The sequence below is a fragment of the Symphodus melops genome, assembly GCF_947650265.1.
Source record: "Symphodus melops genome assembly, chromosome: 5".
In the NCBI taxonomy this organism is placed as follows: Eukaryota; Metazoa; Chordata; class Actinopteri; order Labriformes; family Labridae; genus Symphodus; species Symphodus melops.
Genome location: NC_136695.1, coordinates 26,952,456 through 26,973,666, shown reverse-complemented (window position 1 = coordinate 26,973,666; position 21,211 = coordinate 26,952,456). Strand labels below are relative to the sequence as shown.

Here is a 21,211-nt window from a genome sequence, read left to right as displayed (position 1 = left end):
GCTGACATTTGTGAAAAAATGTGTTGCTTGCTGCAGTAAACGGCTCCATCATGCTCCCTCTTCTCCTCAGATAGTTTATTCAGTTAATTCAGTCTGTGGGTCAGAGCAGTTTACCATGAGCAAAATAACACTAATTTAAGACAGACAGAAGTTAATAAAAAACAACAAGTTTAAAAGACTTTTAGGACAAGATTCTTTTAGGTAAGATTGAAACAGATGAGTGGTTTGGGAACAACAGGATAGGGACTAACTACGATTAATGGGGGAAGATATAGGGTTAAAACAAAAAAAAAGTATTGTGTGTGTGTGTGTGTGTGTATAAATATATTTATTTAATTATTTATTTTATTTATATTTATTTAATTAAATAAATAAATTATTTATATTTATTTAATTAAATATATTTATTTAATTATTTATTTTATTTGATATATATATATAATTATTATTTTTATTTTTATTTTATTTATTTTTTTGTGCTACATACTCCGGTCCAGTAGGTGGCGGTACTCACCTTTTCTCAGTCCTGTTTGGCCATTGTTCCGGTGTCATGTCAGCGTTCTACTGAAGCCGCGTGGAGAGCGACTCCTGCTGCGTGTTTTTACTCCTCCTGCATGTGTGGAGATGCAGTAATAATAAAAGGAGACGTCAATGAGGTAGGTTGAGTTTTATTTCAGCTGTGGCTTTGTGGACTTCTCATCAAACTGTTCTTACCACACAGCCTGTGTCTTCAACTTGGGACTGTAAATATTCTTTTCACGGGAAGAGAGGAAAAAGTGTTTTTAGCACAATAAATGCAGATTCAAGAATTTAAACATGGCAGTAAAGTGCCTGAATAAAAATCAGTGTGGTCTGTATAAAGGTCAAACTTGAGGCCACTGAATGTTTGTGTTTTAAATAACCCTAACCTTGGAAAATACTTACTACTACTTAGGTCAAATCAAGCAGCAGGTTAAAAGATTAAAATGTCTATCTCTTCACTATTACAACACACACACACACACACACACACACACACACACACACACACACACACAGCTTCATGGATGTAAACAACAATGTGACTGCTGCTCAGTTCACTTCAAGCAGCATTGCTTACATTTTAACCTGCTTTCATCAAGGCTCTAATGGCCTTTAGTGTATAAAATGGATTTTATTGGTCAGATTATTTAATTAAAAAGTCTGCTGGAATAAATGATCAACTGTAAACGTAATAAATTTAGAAAAAGATTTTGCCACACAAGAAATACTGAGGCTGTCTAGATGTTTTTTTATCCACATCCAAGAAAAAACAATGAAGCAGTTATTGTTATAAGCACACTGTGAATTCTCAATGATTCCTCTTTCTGGTACTGAACATCATATTTTATTGGTGTCAGGGTTTTTAATTGTCAGGGCTAATAATCTAAGAAATGTCCTTTTTTTTGAAGCGATGGCTGAAGTTGTTCAGGAGAAAAGCCGCGGCTTGAAGTTTGCAGAGCAGCAGCTCCTGCGTCATGGCTGGGAACACGGTAAGGCTCTCTGCTGTCTTCGGTTTATGAGTGCAGCCGTCACAAGGTTTCAGACAGAGGGGCAGGTTTCTCACTGAATCCTTATCGCCCCCCCCCCCCACAGGTAAAGGACTGGGACGAGCAGAGAACGGCATCGCAGAAGCTATCAAGGTCAAAGTGAAATGTGACAAAGGCGGGGTGAGTGACCTCTGCTTTGATCCTGTAAAAGCCGTCGACACGTCCTGACAGAACTGATCACTCGCTGTCAGAGGTTCAGTCTCCTCAAACGTTCCTCCTCTCTTTCAGGTCGGCCATAAAGAGGGCGAGCAGTTCACCTTCCACTGGTGGGATCATGTCTTCAACAAGGCCTCCTCGAGTCTGCAGGTGGAGTCTGATCAGGTGAGTCCCACCTTCATGAAGCTCCACCACCTCCAGTCCTCAGTCGTCACGTCTCACAGACTCCATGTTTGGATTTTATGGTGGGGAGTGAAATGTTCCTCAGTCTTATTTGATGTGTATTTCACACCACACATCCCCCCCTGTCCCGTATCCCGTTTAAAATCCTGATAAGTGCTCTCAAATCTGGCAAACTGCCTTAAAACCTCCTACCTACTCTGGTCCAAACAAATCCAGATCATTCAGGAGCAGAATCTAAAGTTAGAAGGAGGACATACTGGCTGCTGCATTGTTGCCAGAGAAGCTTCAACACAGCAGGTTTCCTTCATGATCACAGAGGAAGAGAGCGTCATCATTTCACTCAGTCGTTATCGTACAGATGGCTCCTTCAGTGTCTCCTGTCTGTTCACTGGATTCAGCTGGTTTAGTGTTTGAGAGAAGGTCACGTTGTGCCTCGGTGTCTTTGTGATTCAGAGCGGCATAAAGCTGAAGAAGACGGCGGAGGAAGACGAAGAGGAAGGAATGATCTCCAATAAGAAGCCGAGGAAAGCCTCGCTGGCTAAAGCCAAACTTTATGGATGCTTTGTCAAGGTAAAAATGTCTTTTGTATATTTAGCTACAAAGGGAATTACACAGAGAGATAAGGTACTATATCTCATGTGTAGACAGACATGACTGTTAATGTCTTATTAGAGTTATTAAATCATAAACAGATAAAGCATCTGTTTAACCTGTTAGTCTTTCAACAGTTCAAAAATCTCCTTGAAGACTCAACATGATGTTTGATTATTAACTAATTAACCAGCGAGACAAAATTCAGTTCATTCAGAGTCTTTTCAAATGAGACAGCTTTGTGATGATTTATTTTTTTGAACGCCTCTCTCAGTCGGCCACGCTCCTGTCCGGTCAGGAGCAGCCCGAGCCGAAGGCCTCCGACTCTGACGACAGCAGCAGCTCAGATGACGAGGAGGACGACCAGCGGATGGATCTCTCCAGCACCTTCAAGTAAGAACATCTGGACTTTCAGATTTCTAATTGTTTTTTATTTCTGTAAGCCCTGAGCACATCTTCACACTTGAAGATGTGCTTGTCTTTTTTTTAATCGTGTCATCTGTCTGACTACTTCCTGTCTTTGTAAAGTTGAATTAATATGATTAATCCTCAGCAGGATGACTGACGCTGACCTGATGAAGGCGTGTGGAGGACGCACCGCTCACAAGTGAGTTCAGTCTTAACATTTATAAAAATAAAACTTTTTTTATAAACCCTCAAATGTTTAGAGACCAAACTATGTGGCAGCCAATCACTGATGAACGCCGTTGTGACAAAGAGTTTGGATGAGTATTTTGGGATAACCAAATGATGATGTCATCACATCTAATGCTGTTCTGCTTGTGTCTGTAGAGGGGCCAGGCACGGCTTGACCATGAGCGCCAAGCTGCTCCGACTCGAGCAACAGGAGGCCGAGTTCATGGCCAAGTACGGCAAGAAAAAACAACCAGCGGATTCTCCGGTGAGCGCTCCATCGACTCCGGCTCACTCGCAGTCACCCGAGCGGAGAGCTGAGAGGCGTGAGGAGACGGCAGAAGAACCTCGCAGCAAAAAGATGAAGAAGAGGAAATCCACAGGGGGAAAAGACGAGCTGAACGGTGATGAAGCTCCCGACAATCCCGAGACAGACGAGAGACCGAAAAAAAAGAAGAAGAAAAAGAAAGGCAGCGAGAAAAAAGAGGAAACGACTGATGCGGCTTCGTCTGATGGAGACGTGATCTGTGTAGAAAACGGTGAAGCAGAGCGTCCGCACAAAACGAAGAGGAGAAAGAAAAAGAACACGCAGCAGAACGAGGAAGAAGAAGGAACGTCTTCACCTGCAGCAGAGGAGACCACAGAGCTGCTCGCTGACACCACGCTAATAAAGAAGAAGAAGAAGAAGAAGAAATCCTCCAAACATCAGAGTGACCCTGCTGAGGGAGAGGAGAGTAATGTCACAGAATCCAGCCAATCAGAACCGGCCCAGGACTCTGTGGTGACAGCCGAAGCAGTGACAGAGGAAGAGTCGACAGTGAGGCAGAAAAGGAAGAAATGTAAAAAGGACAAAACATCTCTCGATTGTTACATTGTGAACGAGGAGGCACTTCCACCAAAGAAGAAGAAGAAGAAGAAGAAGTCCAAAGAGTAGTGTTTGATTAAAGGGATCTGGACTTTGATTAAGACGTCTGTCTCAGCATCACCGTGAATCTGCTGATGGGCTCGAGAGTATTTTTTTCATGTACAATATTTGTGCAGCCTTCCACGATGGTGTCTGATCGTCTCCGATTTTTAAGAACACGAGTGAATGAAAGTCTTTGATTCGACGAGTCAAATCTGCAAATCTTCACATTGCAATTCAAACTCGTGTTGAATAATTACAGCTGGAAGTGATGTATTGCAGCGTCCCCTTTGTTGACCCGCTTCATATAAAAACAAACTTCCCATCAGTGTTTTAATTTTTGCATCTTGGATAACTTCTTCAAGGTGTGTGACAACGTTGCACATATATTTAAGTGATGGGAGACTTTTGTTGAAGTACGAATACGACCAATGAAATTTCCTGCAATGCATTAAATTCTGGAGTTTTCATACAAATGAAGTGAAGTGAGTCTGTGTGAATGGCAATAAAACCCTCTCCTCCACTCTACTCTGTGCACTACTCTTAATTGTTTTGCAGTTGTTTTGAATTCACATATTTTTTCAGGCTCTTTAGCTGACTAAAGCAGCCGAAAATATATTCAGGCATTCAACACAGACAAGCCGAGGAGTTACATTTACACAAAATCTGCTCATCCAGTGCACGTGGCAAAAGCTGACAATAAAGATGTCTTTGACTTTATCAGAGCCCTGAATGTCAGTGTCACTTTTGATTGGTCTAAAATGTGAGACTCGCCCACAGAGTTTTGTCTTCCTGATTGGGTAATATTGAAAGTGTTTCAGATGGGGAAGTACTTTCCTTCCCTATAAAACAAAGACAGCTGGTCTATTTGTTGGCAGAGGCAGTGCTCAGTGCTGCCCCCTCGTGGCTGGACGCCGCATTACAATAACAATGAAGCAGACTTACTTTAAAAACATTGTGATTTTCTCCAAATCAAGGATAACAGATATTTTCGCAATGAACACTGTGAGTGAACTGTATTAAAGGTCAGAATTAAACTGAGACGATATGATCATGCAGTACAGCCTCCGGCCGCTAGTGGCAACACTGAGCACTAACACAATTGAGAGAGTAGAAGATATGGGACGTGCGTGGGTGTGTCTTCTTGTCCTCCTAATAAAAGAACAAGTTTATGTGAGAGGGACGGACTAACGCAACTTCGAGGTTGTTCCCATTAAACAACCTGTGACCACTGAAAGCTTTAAAGTTATTAAATCACATTGAGAACAGTCGTTTTATGCCTGAGTGTCATGATAACATCTTTATTTGTGTTGTAGAAGTTTAAATAAAATAACTGCTCAGCTGAGGCTTCCTGTTGAAGGGTACCAAATACTTAAGTTTAAGGTTACATGTAAAGAATTTTATAGATTTAAACAGTGAAAAAAAACCACAAGAAATAAAAAACTACTATAATGTATAATATGTATTTTCTTTGCATTCACCAAAGAAATAAAATTAGACGTCATAATTACGAGATCCTGATCTGTGATTTTTTTTTACTAGAATGCGCATCTGTAATAATGTGAACAAATATGGCTTACGTAAATAAATAACTACAAAGTAAATTAACAAATGTAAAACATAAATATACAATCAGTAAATGAGCTTTTAAACTTCAATTTAGACGTCTCAAATAAAGACATTGTAAATGTGCAGTCAGAAAGAGCGCTTATGATATGATAAATAATCAGATTGGTTCACAAAATCACTTTAAGGTTTAATTTTTATTTTTTTTTAAAGTAGCTAAAGTTAACTGACTCTGTGTTACTATGGTCAGAGGGAACAGAAGATAAATGTCAGCCTGCAGAAAAGGCCAGACACCGAGCAAAACATATAAAAAAGAAAATGAGGACGACTTTGACGTTTAGCTTCAGCTTGTAACTGTTTTAAGGAATAAGAAACAGCAAACTGATTCTGCAGTTACTCTCTTGTCTTTTCAGTCTGTCGGGGTGGACAGGATGTCTGTGACCATGACCAAGGCTGACGGGGTCACAGTGCTCACTTTGACCTCGGACCCCCAAAGTGTTTTACCTCCAATATGCCAAATCCTCAAAGGCCTTTGTTACAGCCCAGTGTGCTGCTCGGTGTCCCAGCTCCTGAAGAGGGTCCAGGGCACTTCTCAGTCAGTCCTGGGGGTGAGTAACAAGCTCATGTTTGAAGCTGCTCTGTGAAAACAACCGTCTGATCGGAGCATTGAGTGAACTATGAAAGTATGAGACGGAGGTCCTATCACAGGCCTCTCTGCACCCCAGTGTTGTTCTCCAGATGACTTGAGCCATGACACCTGGTCACTGCATTTAAAGTGTACAGGTGTGAGGCGCTCATACTGTGTTTGCTCCCCCTCAGACTCTGCAAATTCTGATTGGTTTGCTGAACATCGGACTTGGAGCAATCCTCGTTAACGCTCAGTCTGGCTCCTGGCAAATGGAAGAGACCATGTATCCCTTTTGGATGGGAGGACTGGTAAGCAAACTCATGTTGTGTTGGTTTTTGTATGCTGTTATTGGGGCTGCTCCGTTCAGCTGCCAGTTTTCTCCTACAGGACAGCCATAAGCTACAAGTGTCTGAGATAAACAAAGAGTACATCCTCTCACCAGTCCATCGACCCTGTCTCTAACCTCAAAGTAAAGGTCAAAGGTTCATCTTCAAACTTAAACCTATTGAAAGTAGTTCTTCTGTGGATCTTGTTGAATGTTTGTGAGCACTCTATGGTCAAACTGTGACAAAGTGATTTGTACCTTTAAGATGAGAGTAATCCAGAGCACACAGCACGATTGTTCACATTGACTTCAAAATTGAATGGATACAAAACACTGGAACCAACAATGACTAATATTATCAGTAAAGTAGAAGATATTAGAAATGAATTATGGGTATCAGAGTTTAAATCTTTCTGTCTCTTCTGTCTTTAGTTCATCTTATTTGGTGTCGTGAGCGTCGTGTCTCAGAAGCGTCCAAGTCCCTGCCTGGTGAGTTCAGCAGCTTTATAATATCCTCCTGTTAGCTTTCACTGAATCATCAGGTTTTAATCTGTTGTTATACAGAGACCATAAAGAAGAGGGTGTCATGTACAGTCACTGTGTGTGGTTGTTCATACTTACAGATGTTTTTTTTCTTCAGGTTATCGTCAACGTGATTCTGAATCTCTCAGGAGTCGTTGTCTCCATTACAGCCATCGTGCTCTACTGCATCAACATTGTCCAAGATTGGTTGTGGTGGATGTGTCGACATAATGGTTGCACTTCAACAACTCCATCTCCTGATCAGATTCATTGCTTGGAGGCCAAATCAATTATTCTGGTATGTGTGGGGGGGAAATGAAAATACAAGCTGTGTGTGACTGAGGAATGGAAATGAGACGGCTGTGATGATTTTACAGACTTAAAACAAGTTGGCTTTATTCAAAATGAGTTGAAGCTTGCTAAAGATATTCAGAGCTTTTAAACAGCTCTTTGTTTCTTTTGTCCCATCAGATGCTTTTGAGAAGCATCAACGGCGTGCTGATTGTTCTGTGCGTCCTGGAGCTCTGTGTGGTCATCAGCTCTGCTGTCTTGGGGATCAAGGCTCTATGTGGCATCAAGAAGAGAGAGGAGAACAAGGTAGAGTCTTACACATCCAGGCTGTGGCTCAGTTCTTAGAGTCGGCTCCTGCAGCAACATGTCCAAGGTGTCCAATGTGAACGTGTATGAATGGATTAGTTTATATTGATGGTCACTTTACAGAGCAGCTTCCTCCATCAGTGAGAGAATGTGTGTGAATGTGAAGGTGTGACTTACGGTGTGAAAGTGTACTATACAAGCTCAAGTCCATTTACCATGTACAGTCAATGTGTGTAATCACTCTGTCCAAATGTGATGCTCTCACAGAGTTGATTATGTCCACATCTCTTCATACGGTTCTTCTGTCTTCTCTGTCAGAGTCCTGAGAAGCCTGGACTCTACAAACCCCTGCTGGAGGAGGTCACCAGTAACCCTTCAGCCTGAATGAAAATCTCTGCTTTTCACTGTTAGTGCCCAGGCAGGAAACCTGCCTCGATTTTATTTTTGTCTAAAAGTCTATGAAGCACTTTAAAAACATGTTTATTTTGTCATGTCACATGTTTACTTTTCATTAAAAAAAAAAATCGAATTCTTTGAAAAATATCTGATATTAAGGTCCCGATTTCCAATGAAGGAGTTGGTGGTGATGGTGCCTCACAGTGAGAAGGTTACTGGACAGGAGCCTCTCTCTCTCTGTAGTGTTCATGTTCTCCCCGTGCATGCACAGACAGTCCCAACAGACATGCTCATTAGGTCAACTGGGTACTCTAAATTGTAAATGGGTGTGAATGTAAGTGTGGCTGGTTTACCTCACCTCTTATCCAATGACAGCTGGGATCGGATCCACCGCTCAGTCCCACAATCCTGAGTAGTAAATTCTATTAGTAATGGATGAATGGAGCTGGCGGTGGGTCCTGAGTCTGGACCAGTTGAGAAACTTTGTTTTAAAACTCTTTTATGTGCCATTTATATTTTTCTACTTTCCTTTATATTCTCCGTTTATTTTTATATGTGACTGTTATGATTGTCTATCCCGCCATGTGCCTACAGGTCAGATTGTTGTTGCGTAAAGGGAAGTCAGTACGTGTGTGACACTGATGGACTGACAGGGTGTGGATTTTATTTTACTCCAGCATGCCACGTTAAAAAGCATGAATAAAAAAGTTTGGAAAGCTACGTGTTTCTTTAACTTTGTATCTCTGTATGACACCTCAAAGCACGACTGAGAAATGGCGGCTTTTGTTTTCTGACTACTAATCATGACGTAAAACCATTCAACAGGAAAATAAAATCAAGTCATTCTATAATAAGTATAACGTTTTTCATATGAAATTAATTTAAAAAACAAGATACATTGAATAAAAAATAGGTTATGTAAAGTTAAACGTTACACATGAACAAGTTTTCACACATTTGTACATGTTGGTCATGTTGTAAGATCAGAACACAACGTGTTGTAAGTCAACCACAGAGAATAAACCATCTCTTAAATGTTTTTCGTCTTCGTTACCTAAATCTGCTTGCAAATATTTTCCTTTCTGCTGATGAAATGAAAACATTGTAATATAATAATCAAAATGTAAAAAAATGCCCCTAAAACCAAATATTGCTGTGTCCACATTTTATTGAAATGTAAAAAAAAACTTCAGTCTTGGCCGGAGCAGGTAAGTGACACTGAGTACAGGATGCTACCAATGTTTATTAAATATATATTTCATAAATATCATACACTGTAAGTTTCATTCTAACACATGAGGGTCAAACTGTGAACGTTCACCTCAACAATTAAAGCAGCTTGATTTGAATAAATTAAGGCTCGACTGATATTGGACTTTTGGGGCTGATAGTGATATTCCATCAAATACAGTAATCAACACTTGTGAAAAATACGTTTAATAAAGACAGTTGAACAAAAGCCTTTATTGGCCAGAATAAGCACAGTAAAACAAAGACTATATCAAAATGAATAATAAAATAAAATTGATCTACCTGGGGCTTAGGTTAGGTCTGTCGCCTCACAGCGAGGCGGTTCCTGGTTCGAGCCTCTCTATGTGGAGTTAGCCTATTCTCTATGTGCTTGCATGGGGTCTCTGCTCTCTCCAAAGACATGCTGGTTAGGTTGACTGCTGACTCTAAGTTGCCCTTAGGCATGGATGGATTCATATAAATAAGTCTTTAGCCGTTCACTGCTAGCTGGATAGTTTTTTTTGCGGTTTTGGCTCAGTTGGTAGAATCTGTCAACCGGAAGGTCAGCGGTTCGATTCCCAGCTCCTGCAGCCTCATGTTTGATGAGTCCTCGGGAAAGACACTAAACCCAGAGTTGCTCCTGCTGCTATATCAGTGGCGTGTGAATGTGTATGAATGGATTAGTTTATAATAATCGGAGCTGCCAAGCGTCACGCTTTGAGTGTGACAGTCACGCAATTTGACCCATTCTCACACCGCACTTGACATTTCTCACGCTTATAGTTCCCCATTCAATACACTTATGACTTAACATAGCAGCCTCTGTCATCAGTGATAGAAAGGGGAGGTGTGGTCTGTGGTGTGAAAGCCCTTTGAGTAGACAGACAACTTAAAAAGTCCATCTGTAAGTGGATAAAGTGCACAAACAGCAAGAGTAAGAATATTATAAGAAAACAAAACTGACTTCTAATTAAGAATCAATCAGACGTATCCAGAGCTTCACTCTCACAGATGAATTTGTTCAAAAATCTACATTCTGCTGGATCCCAGTTTGCTGTATGATTCCTCTGGGGGATCATGAGCCCACACAGACCAGAGGTACCGAGCGTCATCCAGTACCTTTGAACAAACAACATGGATATCAGTAATAACATCTTGTGGCAACAGAAAATCACACTAAAGGTGGGAAGCTAACTTCAGATAAAAATGTCACATCTCTCCCATTGATCAAAATGTAAAATAAAATCAATAGTCACAAGCATGCCGAATAAAAGGTAAAAATGTAAACTTGATAAGCCTCATGCTTCACTGTTTACAATCAACCATTTTCCAGCGTACATAAGACAGAAACAACCATTAGCATGCTAACACTTGTGCTAGCTTGCAGAAATGCTCATTAGCTAGGAGTTTATGCTGTCCATATTTTATACACTTGTATTAATTGAACATTTTTGCCAGGAAGTGGTTGAACGCTAAAGGTAATGGTTTTTAAACTATAATAATTTGCTAGTTTATACAACTAGCAAACCCACTCAGCAGTTTGTGAGACTGCGGGTGACCATGACGATGAAATGAGTTCTTACCCTAAAGTTTCTTCACGTCCATCCACCCACTTCCAGTTTTGGCCATTCTTACTTAACCCAATCCAGAAGCCATGATACACATCGTGGTAAAATGTGATGTGCCTGCTGATGAATTGCTGTAAACATATCGGTTGCTGATTATAAAATACGCACATTTAAGTTTTAAAATGTTTAATCATTTAATCAATGAGTGTAAAATTATTTATTTTTTTCGGCTATTTATTTCTACATATGACTTAAGACAATTAAAACTCAAGTGGTTGAGCTCACCTGTTCTTGGAGACTATTTATAACAACCAGATCTGACACTTTGTTTTGGCAGTATGTTCGGCTACCTTGCCATGTCCTCCAATGGTTGGCTCTTTCATTGTAAAATAGATAACACTTTCCCTGGAACAGAGTCCAGCCTTGTTGACACGGCTGACACTCTGCATTCATGAAGAAAGGACAACAATTAAAGAAGATTCAAGATCAAACGACGATCGATGATTAAACTTCTACCTATTCCATCTTAGCCTCAAGTTAGTCTGTATTTTTGGTTAATAAATAGGTATGCTTAGAAAGAAGTACTTACTCTTCTTTGGACAGAAGGCATTTACTGGGAAGGTGTCAAACTTCAGAATGAAGTCCAGCGTCCGGTTGAGACTCTCAGTGACTCTGCTCATCCTCTGTGTCTCATTCTCAAAGACTTTCCTCTCTGTTTTCAGCTGCTGAATTTCAGCCTTGAGGTCACTGAGGCTTGCGGTCTGTTTGTACATTACCACAGTGACTATGGGGAAAATGAGAGGGAGCCAAAAAGTAGTCAGACAACACATTAACGAATGGATGCCACAGGTTTTATCAAAGACGGATGATGCACACATGCTTTATTGCTGACACTTTTGAGACAGGTATCCTGCAGACACATTGCTTTTCATGTTGTTGTCACAAAGGCAAAGTGAACCAAAAATAACACTTTGCATGCAGAAAAAATTCACCCACATTCAGTAGCCCCTGATTTTTACATCACATCAAGCTGCTTTAATTGTTCAGGTGAATGTTCTTAGTTTGACTCTTACTGTATATGATCGTACTGATGCTTGTCACCAGGAGGACAAAGAGGATGCCCAAACACACCACCAGCACATGTTGTTTAGAGCGTCCAGCTGTTTCAACATCTGCAAGTAATGAGAAAGATCACGATTAAATAATTACAGTATTCAAATTATAATCAGGTCAGCAAATGATCACTTTGCTTAGGCAGAAAAAACGTCCTGACCCAACTCAAATCTGATGACCCACGTAAGGGACACAAATTGATTTTGTTGAGGTCAATTCTGAGAAACTTTTGCGAGAGATTTTTTTTGTATAGCGACTAAGCCATAACTTAAAGCCACTGAGGGGACATGTAGGGGACATGTATATGTATTGTGTTGCTCCTGAGCGTTCTGTGAAATAATATATCTTTTCCATAAATGGAAGATTTATTTACCATTCCACTTTGGTCCACATAGCTTTCTTATGCTCGATTCCAACAACTGTTCATACAATGACACACAATTCATGACCTGAACCCAATAGTGACACCTGCTGGAGCAACTTTATAACCGTCCTTTCATTCAACTGACTTCATAGGTTGATTGGCACATGGGAACACACATCTACTATTAAAGAAAACAGAGGTTCATAGCAGCTCATTTTAAAATGGACCTCAGATATAAAGACTTGTGTGTCCCAAAAAGAGTGCGTACCTTACTTCAGGAAGATTCAGACTTCAGAGAGCTACAACCTGAGTTTGTAAAGGGGCTTCATTGAAATTAACCACGGAGCAACTGTTACTTACAAGCTGCTGTACACGAGCAAAACAGCTTCTGACACAGAGCTGTCTCACTTAGGACCACACAGAAGGGACACCTCCCCCTTCCTGTAATACCAGCATGTTTTGTGGTTTATTTTGGAAAAAGAAAACCAACACGTCTGATGACTTACTTGGTGGAGCAGCTGCGGGCCCTTTAGGTTTCACCTCTGAATAAATGGTCGATTCCTCTTTTTCTTCTCTATTCTTCTCTAGATGACAGAAACAATAACCAGGGAGAAACATTTGATATTTGTCATTCATCACAACTTGGCATTCGAATGACATGTTGATCATTTCTGCTTCTCCTTGTTCTTTATAGATGCCTCACAAAAAGTGTTTTCAGCATATTACTCATCACAGGTGCTCAACTCCCCCCAGACACTTTTCCTCTTTTTATTTCTTGTTCATGGAGTCAAAAGTTGTGTAACAATATGATGAATCATTTTGAATGTTATAAACTGTACACAGATCCTTCAGCCTGCAAAAGCTGAGCTCTGAATAAGTCCAGAACTATTAAGGCCACTTCCTTCCTTAATGAAAGTGTGTATTTATCTAGACTGCGCTTCCCCCCTGCTTTAAAATCATGTCTACAGGATGTGCTCATTATGTAGAAATGACAAAAATATATGAAGCGGCTTAAAACACTTTGAGATGTTGGCCTAACATTAACAGACAGCAGGTTTGAGATTGTGATCATTTTGGAGGTTCTTCAGTTTTTACTGTCTTCAAAGAGGAGAGATTTCTTTATTTCGTACTTTTGTTTTCTATTTAGACACCAGCATGTATTTCTGTTTTTGTTTGAAACGATGAACCCCCCTACGTATTTTGCAGCCTGTAGCCTGTTATTAAAAACTTAATCAAATAGGGCTATTTTCACTGCAAATTAAAGACAAGATGCAAAGCAGTAACATGGCCAGGGTAAACTCAGGTATACAGAGTTTCTTATGTTCAGTCTCGTTAAGGTAATACCCACTTCTAAATCTCATCTTATTTACTCCATTGATTGAGTTGAAGCCTGATTTTTCCCTGATGGTGAAGTTGTCACTCTCCTTACTCCATCTCTGATTACTAAATATGCAGCAGTCTTACGTGTCACTGTTTATAACACAGGCTGTTCATCCTATGCTGAGTGAGCCACATTTAAAGGCATTACTCCACAGCTGATCAAGGTCCACAAATCCCATCAAGTAAAATCACTCATTGATTTTATTTGTGTAATTCTAACAACTGGATTAAACAATGTGAAACTTCCAAACAAAGCCGGCTATAAGGATGGGTTTTAGTCAGAAGAACAACAAGAGCAATAGATTTTTCTGTGTGAGTGAAATAAGCTTTGAAGTCACTTACCTCTTTGTTTAAACATCACTGTGGCATAAGCGATGTCTTCCTCCATCCTTAACAGTCTCTTCTTGATGCCCTCTGCTGACAATGACAGAAGGCTTTGACAATCTTCTTCTTCTTTTCTATTTTTTATGCAGAAAGAAAAGCAGAGAGAAGTTCCTCTTTTCTGAATCTTTACAAACTATTAGGACATTTTCAAAACTATCGATGTCAAGCAGAGTGGGTCTATTGTAGCATTGTGGTCATCCCTTTCATCAGCACACGTGTCATCTGTTCTCAGGAGTTCCCCTCATTCTGCGTTAAACAAATGTCCAGAGTGCTGCAAGACAAGGAGCTGACAGGTGTAGTTATTAACCTCTGAACTTATGAACCTCTGAAAGCTGAACTTCTGTCAGCTTCAGTAACAAACTCGGACTTTGAGAAATTCAGGTTAAAAAAAGTTCAGTTAAAAGTACAGAGCAGCTTTTTACTTCCTGAACTCCACAGAGCATCTTACTGTCATTTTGTACCGGATGAAACTTTAATTTTCATCCGGTACAAAAATGACATTTTCATTATTTCAATATCTTTAGACATTTTTTTAAATCATTTAATTCGCCTTTTTCTCTAAAAGTCCACTTAATAATCAGAAATTATTGTTTATTTATTTGGCCTTAAGGGAGGCTGCATTAGTCAAAGTGAGCATCAAACATGTGATTCATAGAAAAGTAAACGTGTATGTATGCTGGATTCATTATTGCCTTTTCCCATCACGGCCAGGGGACGACAGATGATAACTAGCCTTCTGGCTAATTATGGCTTTTAACCATGTGTAATCATGTGTTTTATAAAATTGCACTGTCCCCTTTTAAATAAACTAATAATAATAATAATAATAATAACAATAATAATAATAATAATAATAATAATAATAACAATAATAATAATAATAATAACAATATTAATAATAATAATAATAATAATAATAACAATAATAATTCAATAAAGGACAAACATTCAACATAAACTCAGTCTTGGTCTTTTAGACAAACTCAACATGCTGAACAGGTGAAATTGAAAAGATACCAGAAAGAGTGGAGGAGAAGATGCAGTAAAAGGCTGAGGTCGCTTCAAACTCACGTAGGCTGTGCTGCTCTGCGTTGAGGACTAACCTCTGTATCTGATGCACAATTCATAACCACAAGGCTTTTGTTGGCCAAACCCCAAAGAGTCAGTTAACCCAGCGATGATGATAAAACTCCTCCTTCATTACACGTGAGCCATTAACAGCTTTAAATGAAGGTTGTCAAACTCTAACTTTAAATATCACTGACTTTGTTTGTTACACAAATCTATAGCAGGGGTCTCCAAACTTTATTCATCTGAGAGCTACTTTGAAAAATTGTATGTGGCCTAGAGCTACTTGCATCCCATCACTTGCATTTATTTACATAGCACACATCAGCTGAATTAAGCTACTGTGTGAAATTGCAATAAACCAATCGATATCTTTAATTCACATCAAGAAAGGTCCAAGAAAAAAAAAATACATGAATGTGTTCTGCCCCCTAGTGGTCAAAACACAAAATGACATACTGTCTTATTTAATAATAACAAGGATGAGTATAAAGCTGTGCTAGCATCTCTGTATTACCCAGTGATACTTTCAGGTGAATGGGACGGGATGTTGATGTCCCGTCTTCAAACCTCTTTTAAGATAAGATGAGACATTTTATTGACTGTTTGCACAGAGACATGTTGCACTACAAGCTCAGATCGTCGTATCACAACACACTCAAGAGATGGAACGTAAAAAAAAAAACCTAACATAAGTGACTTTAAAAAGCCACAATGTGAAATCACAGAGCAACTCTAAGAATGAGTTTTTTTTTTATAGTCTTGCCATGCGCAGAATTGGGGGTTTTTTCCAATATTTTGGGGGGCTTTTGGGGTCTCCCCTGGAGAGATCGGAGACTGGATTAGGGAGAGACAATGTGGGGAGTATGAGGGAAAGAAGCCACAGGCCGGATCTGAACCTGGGCCGTCCACCTGGAGGACCAAAGCCTTCATACATGAGACATACACTCCAAACACTGAGTCACAAGCAGACGTAGTGTGACATTTCTGTCCTCGATTTTTTTGTTTCAGAATGAAAGGAAACTGACCTCAAGCATGAATCATGTTTACTTCTGCTGGTTTTGATGATTGGTATATTAATATATATATATATATATATATATATATATATATATATTAATTTCATTGATGATCAGTCTCATTTGAAGAGTCTTTCAGCTCATCGTTAGCCGTCACAGATGTCCAGTGAAAACAAAACCTGAGCAGGAGATCTGTGCATTTGTTTGGGTCTACTTTCTGCAGGGGATGAATACACACATGGCGCACAGGTGTACATTTTAGAGTGGGCTCCAGGTAACTGTTTGTCCTTCCCATTGACAAGTATGAGTGTTACAGAATATTACAACCCCGTCAGTATAACGTAGAGTATCACAAACTATATGAAATGGTGAATGGACTTGGACTCGTAAAGAGCTTTTCTTGTCTTCTGACTACTCAAAGCGCTTTTAAACCACAGCTCACACCTACACAGGAGTGACGCATAACACCTGAGCCACAGCCACCACCAATATGACACCGAAAAGGGAAGTGGAATAAACACCTGAGCAAAACAAAGACGAGAAGAATAGAAAATGTGTTTTCATCTTTAATTTAAAAAAAACCCCAGCTGAACAGACATAATAAAACAGTATGATTTAAATTAGCTTCGATTAAAAAAAAAAACATTAATGAGATGGATTTAAATTAGGTTCTTATAAACTGAATGCTCTTCTTGAGCGCTGCTTCTTCTTCGTCCCGTTGGATCAAGGCTTTGGTTTCACAGATGTAGCGGTTATACATATCACAGCTTGTTTTCTGCCACCTGGCGAGGGGATCTCCAAGTGGCAAGGTTAAAGCACAGTTCAGTTTCTTGCTGGCGTGTTGGTTCTTCCAATACCTGAAGAAAAATAACAATGATTTCATCCTCTGGAAGACGTTGTGGGGTGGACTGGTTTACAGAATCGTGGCAATTTTAATAAGAGGACATCCTGGTGACAAAAGGTTGACAAAGATTCTACAACCAGATGTCAAACCTACTGACTCAAAAACAAGAAAATATGTTTTAAAATGGCAGATAACAGAGATCCTTTTGTCACATCCTATCTGAGTGGCGTCTCTTTTTCTGCAGTTGTCTCAGTCAATACAAAATACTAGAAAAAGAAAAAAAATCCTGTGTGCAAGATATTAACTTGTGCGCGCACATTTTTTTGGTTTACTTTTTGGGACTTCGGGAGGTCAGTAAAGTACAGATCAAAGCTGGACATGAAAAATGACATCAGAGCACCAGACAGGCCAGACTAGACTGGAAGTACACATCTTGAAAGATAGTCATTAAGAAAAGGTTAAACCTTTTAGGGAGTTCTTTATCATTAGAGGTAAAAATGTTGCATAACTATGATATGTTTCCTGTTGCAGTGCCATTTGTTTCTTCCACTTTAAAAGGAAGTTGATATTCTGCACTTCTGCTCTGTACTGTGTATAAGACCAAAGAAGCAAAGAACCTGACTGACAGTGTGTTTAGTGTATATTTATACAGCATATGTTGTTGTGTTGATGTGCATGGAGAGGGGTGGTGGGGGTTGGAAATATTTTCATTTGAAAAAAGTGGGGATCGACGGAATAAGTGGGGAACCACGGATCTACAACACGGTGATACTGGGGAGAAATATGTATCATATTGGGAAAAAAATGCCAGCCAGCATTCTGATGGTCTGATGTTTTATAATGTGTCTGGATAATTACAACAAGATTCACTGAGCTTAAAAAGGCAGATTTAACGATCTATAAAACAGTGTGATTTTTTCTTGACACTTACACCAGAGTCAGGTTTCTTCCATCTAACCACATCCAGGACTGTGTCACATCCTCTTTGCTCAAGCCCATCCAGTATCCGTGCTTTTCATCACTATATGCCTGTGTGTGGTTATTGATGAATTCCTAAATGGAACAAAATGTGTTCAGTGTCTCTTCTTTTAAATCAAAATTACATTGAAAGTTTTAGATGCAGGAAACATGAATAAAAACATCGAAACACAGAAAATGTGAATTTGGTTAGCTTTGAATCATTGGATGGTTTTAAAGAGGATGAAAGCATAATCTTTAAATAAATGGAATTATTTGTATGTAGTTTAGTCACTAATTTAGTCAAACTGAGTCAGTCTTGCCTGTTCTTCTTGGCTCTCTATCACCACCAGATTTGCAGTCAATTTTCGGCATTCATCATGACAAGTCTTCCAGGTATTCCACTCACTGTAAGGAGCATCCTTCATAAACCGATAACAGTGTGACTGAAACAGCTCCCACTTGTCCGGACAAGGTTTACACGCTGTAAAACGACATCGAAACAACTAAATCATTATCATAGTCACACACTATCATACATACAACAAACTTGAGTATAAATATTTACAAAAAAGCTGCTTCTTTGACTCCCGTTGTTAAAAAAAAGAAAGTGCTCAGCATACAATAGATTATTGTTGTGGTCAAGATCACACTAACCGAGACAAAAACACACCAGAGACCAGAGTGCTCTGAGGTCGAGACATTTAGGGCTCGAGACCGGGTCAAGACCAAGAACAAGGCAGGGGAAGATCTTGATCTAAAATTTGGAATCTGTCTATTCAAGCCCAAGACATTTGCAGAACAAGTTTAGTGAGTTTAGCGCCCTCTGTAGACTCATCCTGGGATTACCCCAACATACCAAGTGGTGACCTTACCATACCAGTGCTGAAAAATAAAGCCGATGCACAAGTGCAAACTACTGCAGGTCGTCGAGTGTCCGCTTGGGACTGGACCACCAAGAGGCTTCGTCCATTAATAGTTCCAGTCTATGTGTTGTTTACCTCATGGTCATCCAACATTGTAACGTGTGAGATTTTCCTAAATTTCCTTGAGGGAGTCATCCCAAAAGGATCAATGAAGTTCAGTCTAAGTCTAAGATTTAAAATGAAGAGCAGCACAATAAGTCAACTTTAAAGCTCCTGTAAGGAACTTTCAGTTTGGTCATTTTGACGCCCCCCCACAAAGCCACAAAGCAGTATCTTTTTGTCTATCTTGTTCATGTTCAGATCATGTTTTCTGAAAAGGGAAATGTATCCGTCTTTGCCGTAGAAAATGTAATGAAAAGGCAAATACTTCCTGCAACAGAAGCTCTAATGTATTCGATTTGGGGAACCAATCTGCGCAGACCTTCCTAAAAACAGATGTTTTCACCTTTCTGTGGGCAGAAGGTATCGACTGGAAACTTCTCATACTCCAGGATGACTCCCAGGGTCCAGTTGAGTCCGTCTTTCTCTCTGGTCAGCTCTTGTGTTTGTCTCTTTAGGTCGTCCTTCTCCGACCACAGCCGCTGATTCAGAGCCGTGAGGTTGTTCTTTTCTCCGAGCTGCTCCGACTTGATTGTGAGGACTGAAATAAGGGATGACATTATTACTTCTACGTTCATCTTTTACTGTCGCTCAGCCTTCACAGCGTCTGGAAACAGATAGACATACTTTGGATTTTGAGGAGGATGATGTATGATGCCAAGACGACGCAAATGATCCCCAAGCATGCAGCCACGAGATGAGACACAGAACACAGCCAAGCTTTCTTTTCTACCAAAAATAAACAGGAACATTTTTGTTTTCAATAAGCAAATAATTATCACATCATTAAAAAAAATGCATCATGATAAAAACGAATGACCTGGGATGTTAGGACATGTCTGCTCCTGAACTTTGATTTCATCATAGATAATTTCCAGCTCGTTTGGTTTCTCTGCAAAAAAAGAAAACAAAAAAGGAAATGAGTAATTTTACCACTTTCAAAAGTTGCTTCCTGGTCTGCTAGCTTTACCAAGAGAGAGAGAACGAGTTCAGAGCCACTGAACTTTATACTGTCAATGTTTTAACCTTAAAGAGATGTGTTGTAATATTTAAATCTTTATTCTTGAACTACTCAAAAATGTTTGTGTCTAAAGTCAAAAACATTTTTTAAGTTATTTCTGTGCTTTGACCTTTATTTGGTAAGACAGTGTGGGGTAAAAAAAAAAAAAAAAAAGGGAGAGTCAGGACTGACATGCAGGACATGAACACATTTTGACTTCAGACAAGACGAATAATCCATCATTGTTCAGGATTTTGTGGGCAGCCAATCAGATGTCCAGGGTGGCCCTGTCCACCCCTGGCTCTGCCCCTGACTACACTGTAAAACCTGACATTTACAAAAAAATATTGAAGATACTTGAGACAACAAAACTGCTAAAGAAGTATGTCAGTGCTAAACTCTCTTCCTTTAAAAGAAAAAAATATATATATATGTTAAGACACAAATAGGATGCACTTCCCTATTCATCCTGTCAGGGCAGGTCAAATTGTTGCAAAGTGACAGAAATAGAAACACTTCAGCACAACAGAAGGATCTCAAATCAGTTATTAAATACATAAGTAAATGTACTTGTCAGGTTGTGCTCAATAAAGCACAAATGAACATGACTCACCAAGTGTATAATCCCCATTTCTAGCCTTGAAAGTCACTGTCGTGTAAGTCAGCTGTTCCTCCATTGTTTGACCAGATTTAGTCTATCATAGCCACTTCATCTGACAGCAAGGAGAAGAAGGTCAAAGCACTCCTGCAGAAGTGGTGAACAGTGGTCACGGCGAGTGTGGTTTGGGTTTGAAAGGCAAGAAAGTCAGCACACAGTGATAACATGAGCTGCACTTCTTCTTTCTGGTATAATGTCGTAAGACTGAAAAAGTCAAGTTTTTTTAAGTTTCATTGTTTTGAGCTGGTCATGGAAGAAATGTCAACATAAACTGAGCAAAGAGCTGACGTTCTTTGAAACGTCAGTAAAAAACAAAGTTTGAATTATGAAATTGTTGGGGAAAAAAATGGTAGAAAAACGTTTGTGGTTGTTTTTTTTTTCTTCTCATCAACATGCCGAAGCTCCAAATGTGTTGGGTAAATTTTATGATTTGTCTGCAAGATCAAATCCAAAGCTTTTATAACCCTGGTTGGCTAGTTTCCTCTCTTTTTATTTTCACAACTAATTAAACAAGCATGCCTATTTACTGAAA

General features: G+C 39.6%; 4 protein-coding genes across 6 annotated transcripts; 2 read left to right on the top strand and 2 right to left on the bottom strand.

The window, feature by feature from the left end:
* Nucleotides 1–520: 520 nt before the first annotated feature.
* Nucleotides 521–4,755, top strand: gpatch4 (G patch domain containing 4). Of its 2 annotated transcripts, none has more exons than XM_079344721.1 (8): nucleotides 521–656; nucleotides 1,431–1,511; nucleotides 1,615–1,688; nucleotides 1,797–1,889; nucleotides 2,361–2,477; nucleotides 2,773–2,891; nucleotides 3,055–3,105; nucleotides 3,291–4,755. In XM_079344721.1, the coding sequence occupies exons 2-8, from the start codon at nucleotides 1,433–1,435 to the stop codon at nucleotides 4,063–4,065; spliced, it is 1,308 nt and encodes a 435-aa protein (XP_079200847.1). In that variant the 5' UTR covers nucleotides 521–656; nucleotides 1,431–1,432; the 3' UTR covers nucleotides 4,066–4,755. The 2 variants fall into 2 exon arrangements, with proteins under 2 accessions (XP_079200847.1, XP_079200846.1); XM_079344720.1 differs by having other exon boundaries at nucleotides 3,052–3,105.
* A 447-nt stretch (nucleotides 4,756–5,202) lies between these two features.
* On the top strand, nucleotides 5,203–8,804 carry LOC306824542 (uncharacterized protein). Of its 2 annotated transcripts, XM_079344722.1 has the most exons (7): nucleotides 5,203–5,259; nucleotides 6,015–6,209; nucleotides 6,421–6,537; nucleotides 6,987–7,043; nucleotides 7,195–7,374; nucleotides 7,548–7,673; nucleotides 7,992–8,804. In XM_079344722.1, exons 2-7 carry the CDS (start codon nucleotides 6,033–6,035, stop codon nucleotides 8,055–8,057), a joined length of 723 nt encoding a protein of 240 aa, XP_079200848.1. In that variant the 5' UTR covers nucleotides 5,203–5,259; nucleotides 6,015–6,032; the 3' UTR covers nucleotides 8,058–8,804. The 2 variants fall into 2 exon arrangements, 1 of the variants encoding a protein (XP_079200848.1); XR_013779154.1 differs by lacking the exon at nucleotides 5,203–5,259 and having other exon boundaries at nucleotides 7,548–7,917; nucleotides 8,004–8,047.
* Nucleotides 8,805–10,071: 1,267 nt separating this feature from the next.
* Nucleotides 10,072–12,897, bottom strand: LOC306824165 (C-type lectin domain family 17, member A-like). The gene is made up of 6 exons (XM_079344185.1): nucleotides 12,851–12,897; nucleotides 11,941–12,039; nucleotides 11,457–11,651; nucleotides 11,153–11,310; nucleotides 10,883–10,998; nucleotides 10,072–10,418 (listed from the first exon to the last, which is right to left on the bottom strand). The coding sequence occupies exons 3-6, from the start codon at nucleotides 11,638–11,640 to the stop codon at nucleotides 10,277–10,279; spliced, it is 600 nt and encodes a 199-aa protein (XP_079200311.1). The 5' UTR covers nucleotides 11,641–11,651; nucleotides 11,941–12,039; nucleotides 12,851–12,897; the 3' UTR covers nucleotides 10,072–10,276.
* Nucleotides 12,898–16,739: 3,842 nt separating this feature from the next.
* On the bottom strand, nucleotides 16,740–20,792 carry LOC306824166 (uncharacterized protein). The gene is made up of 7 exons (XM_079344186.1): nucleotides 20,635–20,792; nucleotides 19,842–19,913; nucleotides 19,649–19,750; nucleotides 19,368–19,562; nucleotides 18,320–18,480; nucleotides 17,971–18,092; nucleotides 16,740–17,052 (listed from the first exon to the last, which is right to left on the bottom strand). The coding sequence occupies exons 1-7, from the start codon at nucleotides 20,696–20,698 to the stop codon at nucleotides 16,860–16,862; spliced, it is 909 nt and encodes a 302-aa protein (XP_079200312.1). The 5' UTR covers nucleotides 20,699–20,792; the 3' UTR covers nucleotides 16,740–16,859.
* Nucleotides 20,793–21,211: the final 419 nt, after the last annotated feature.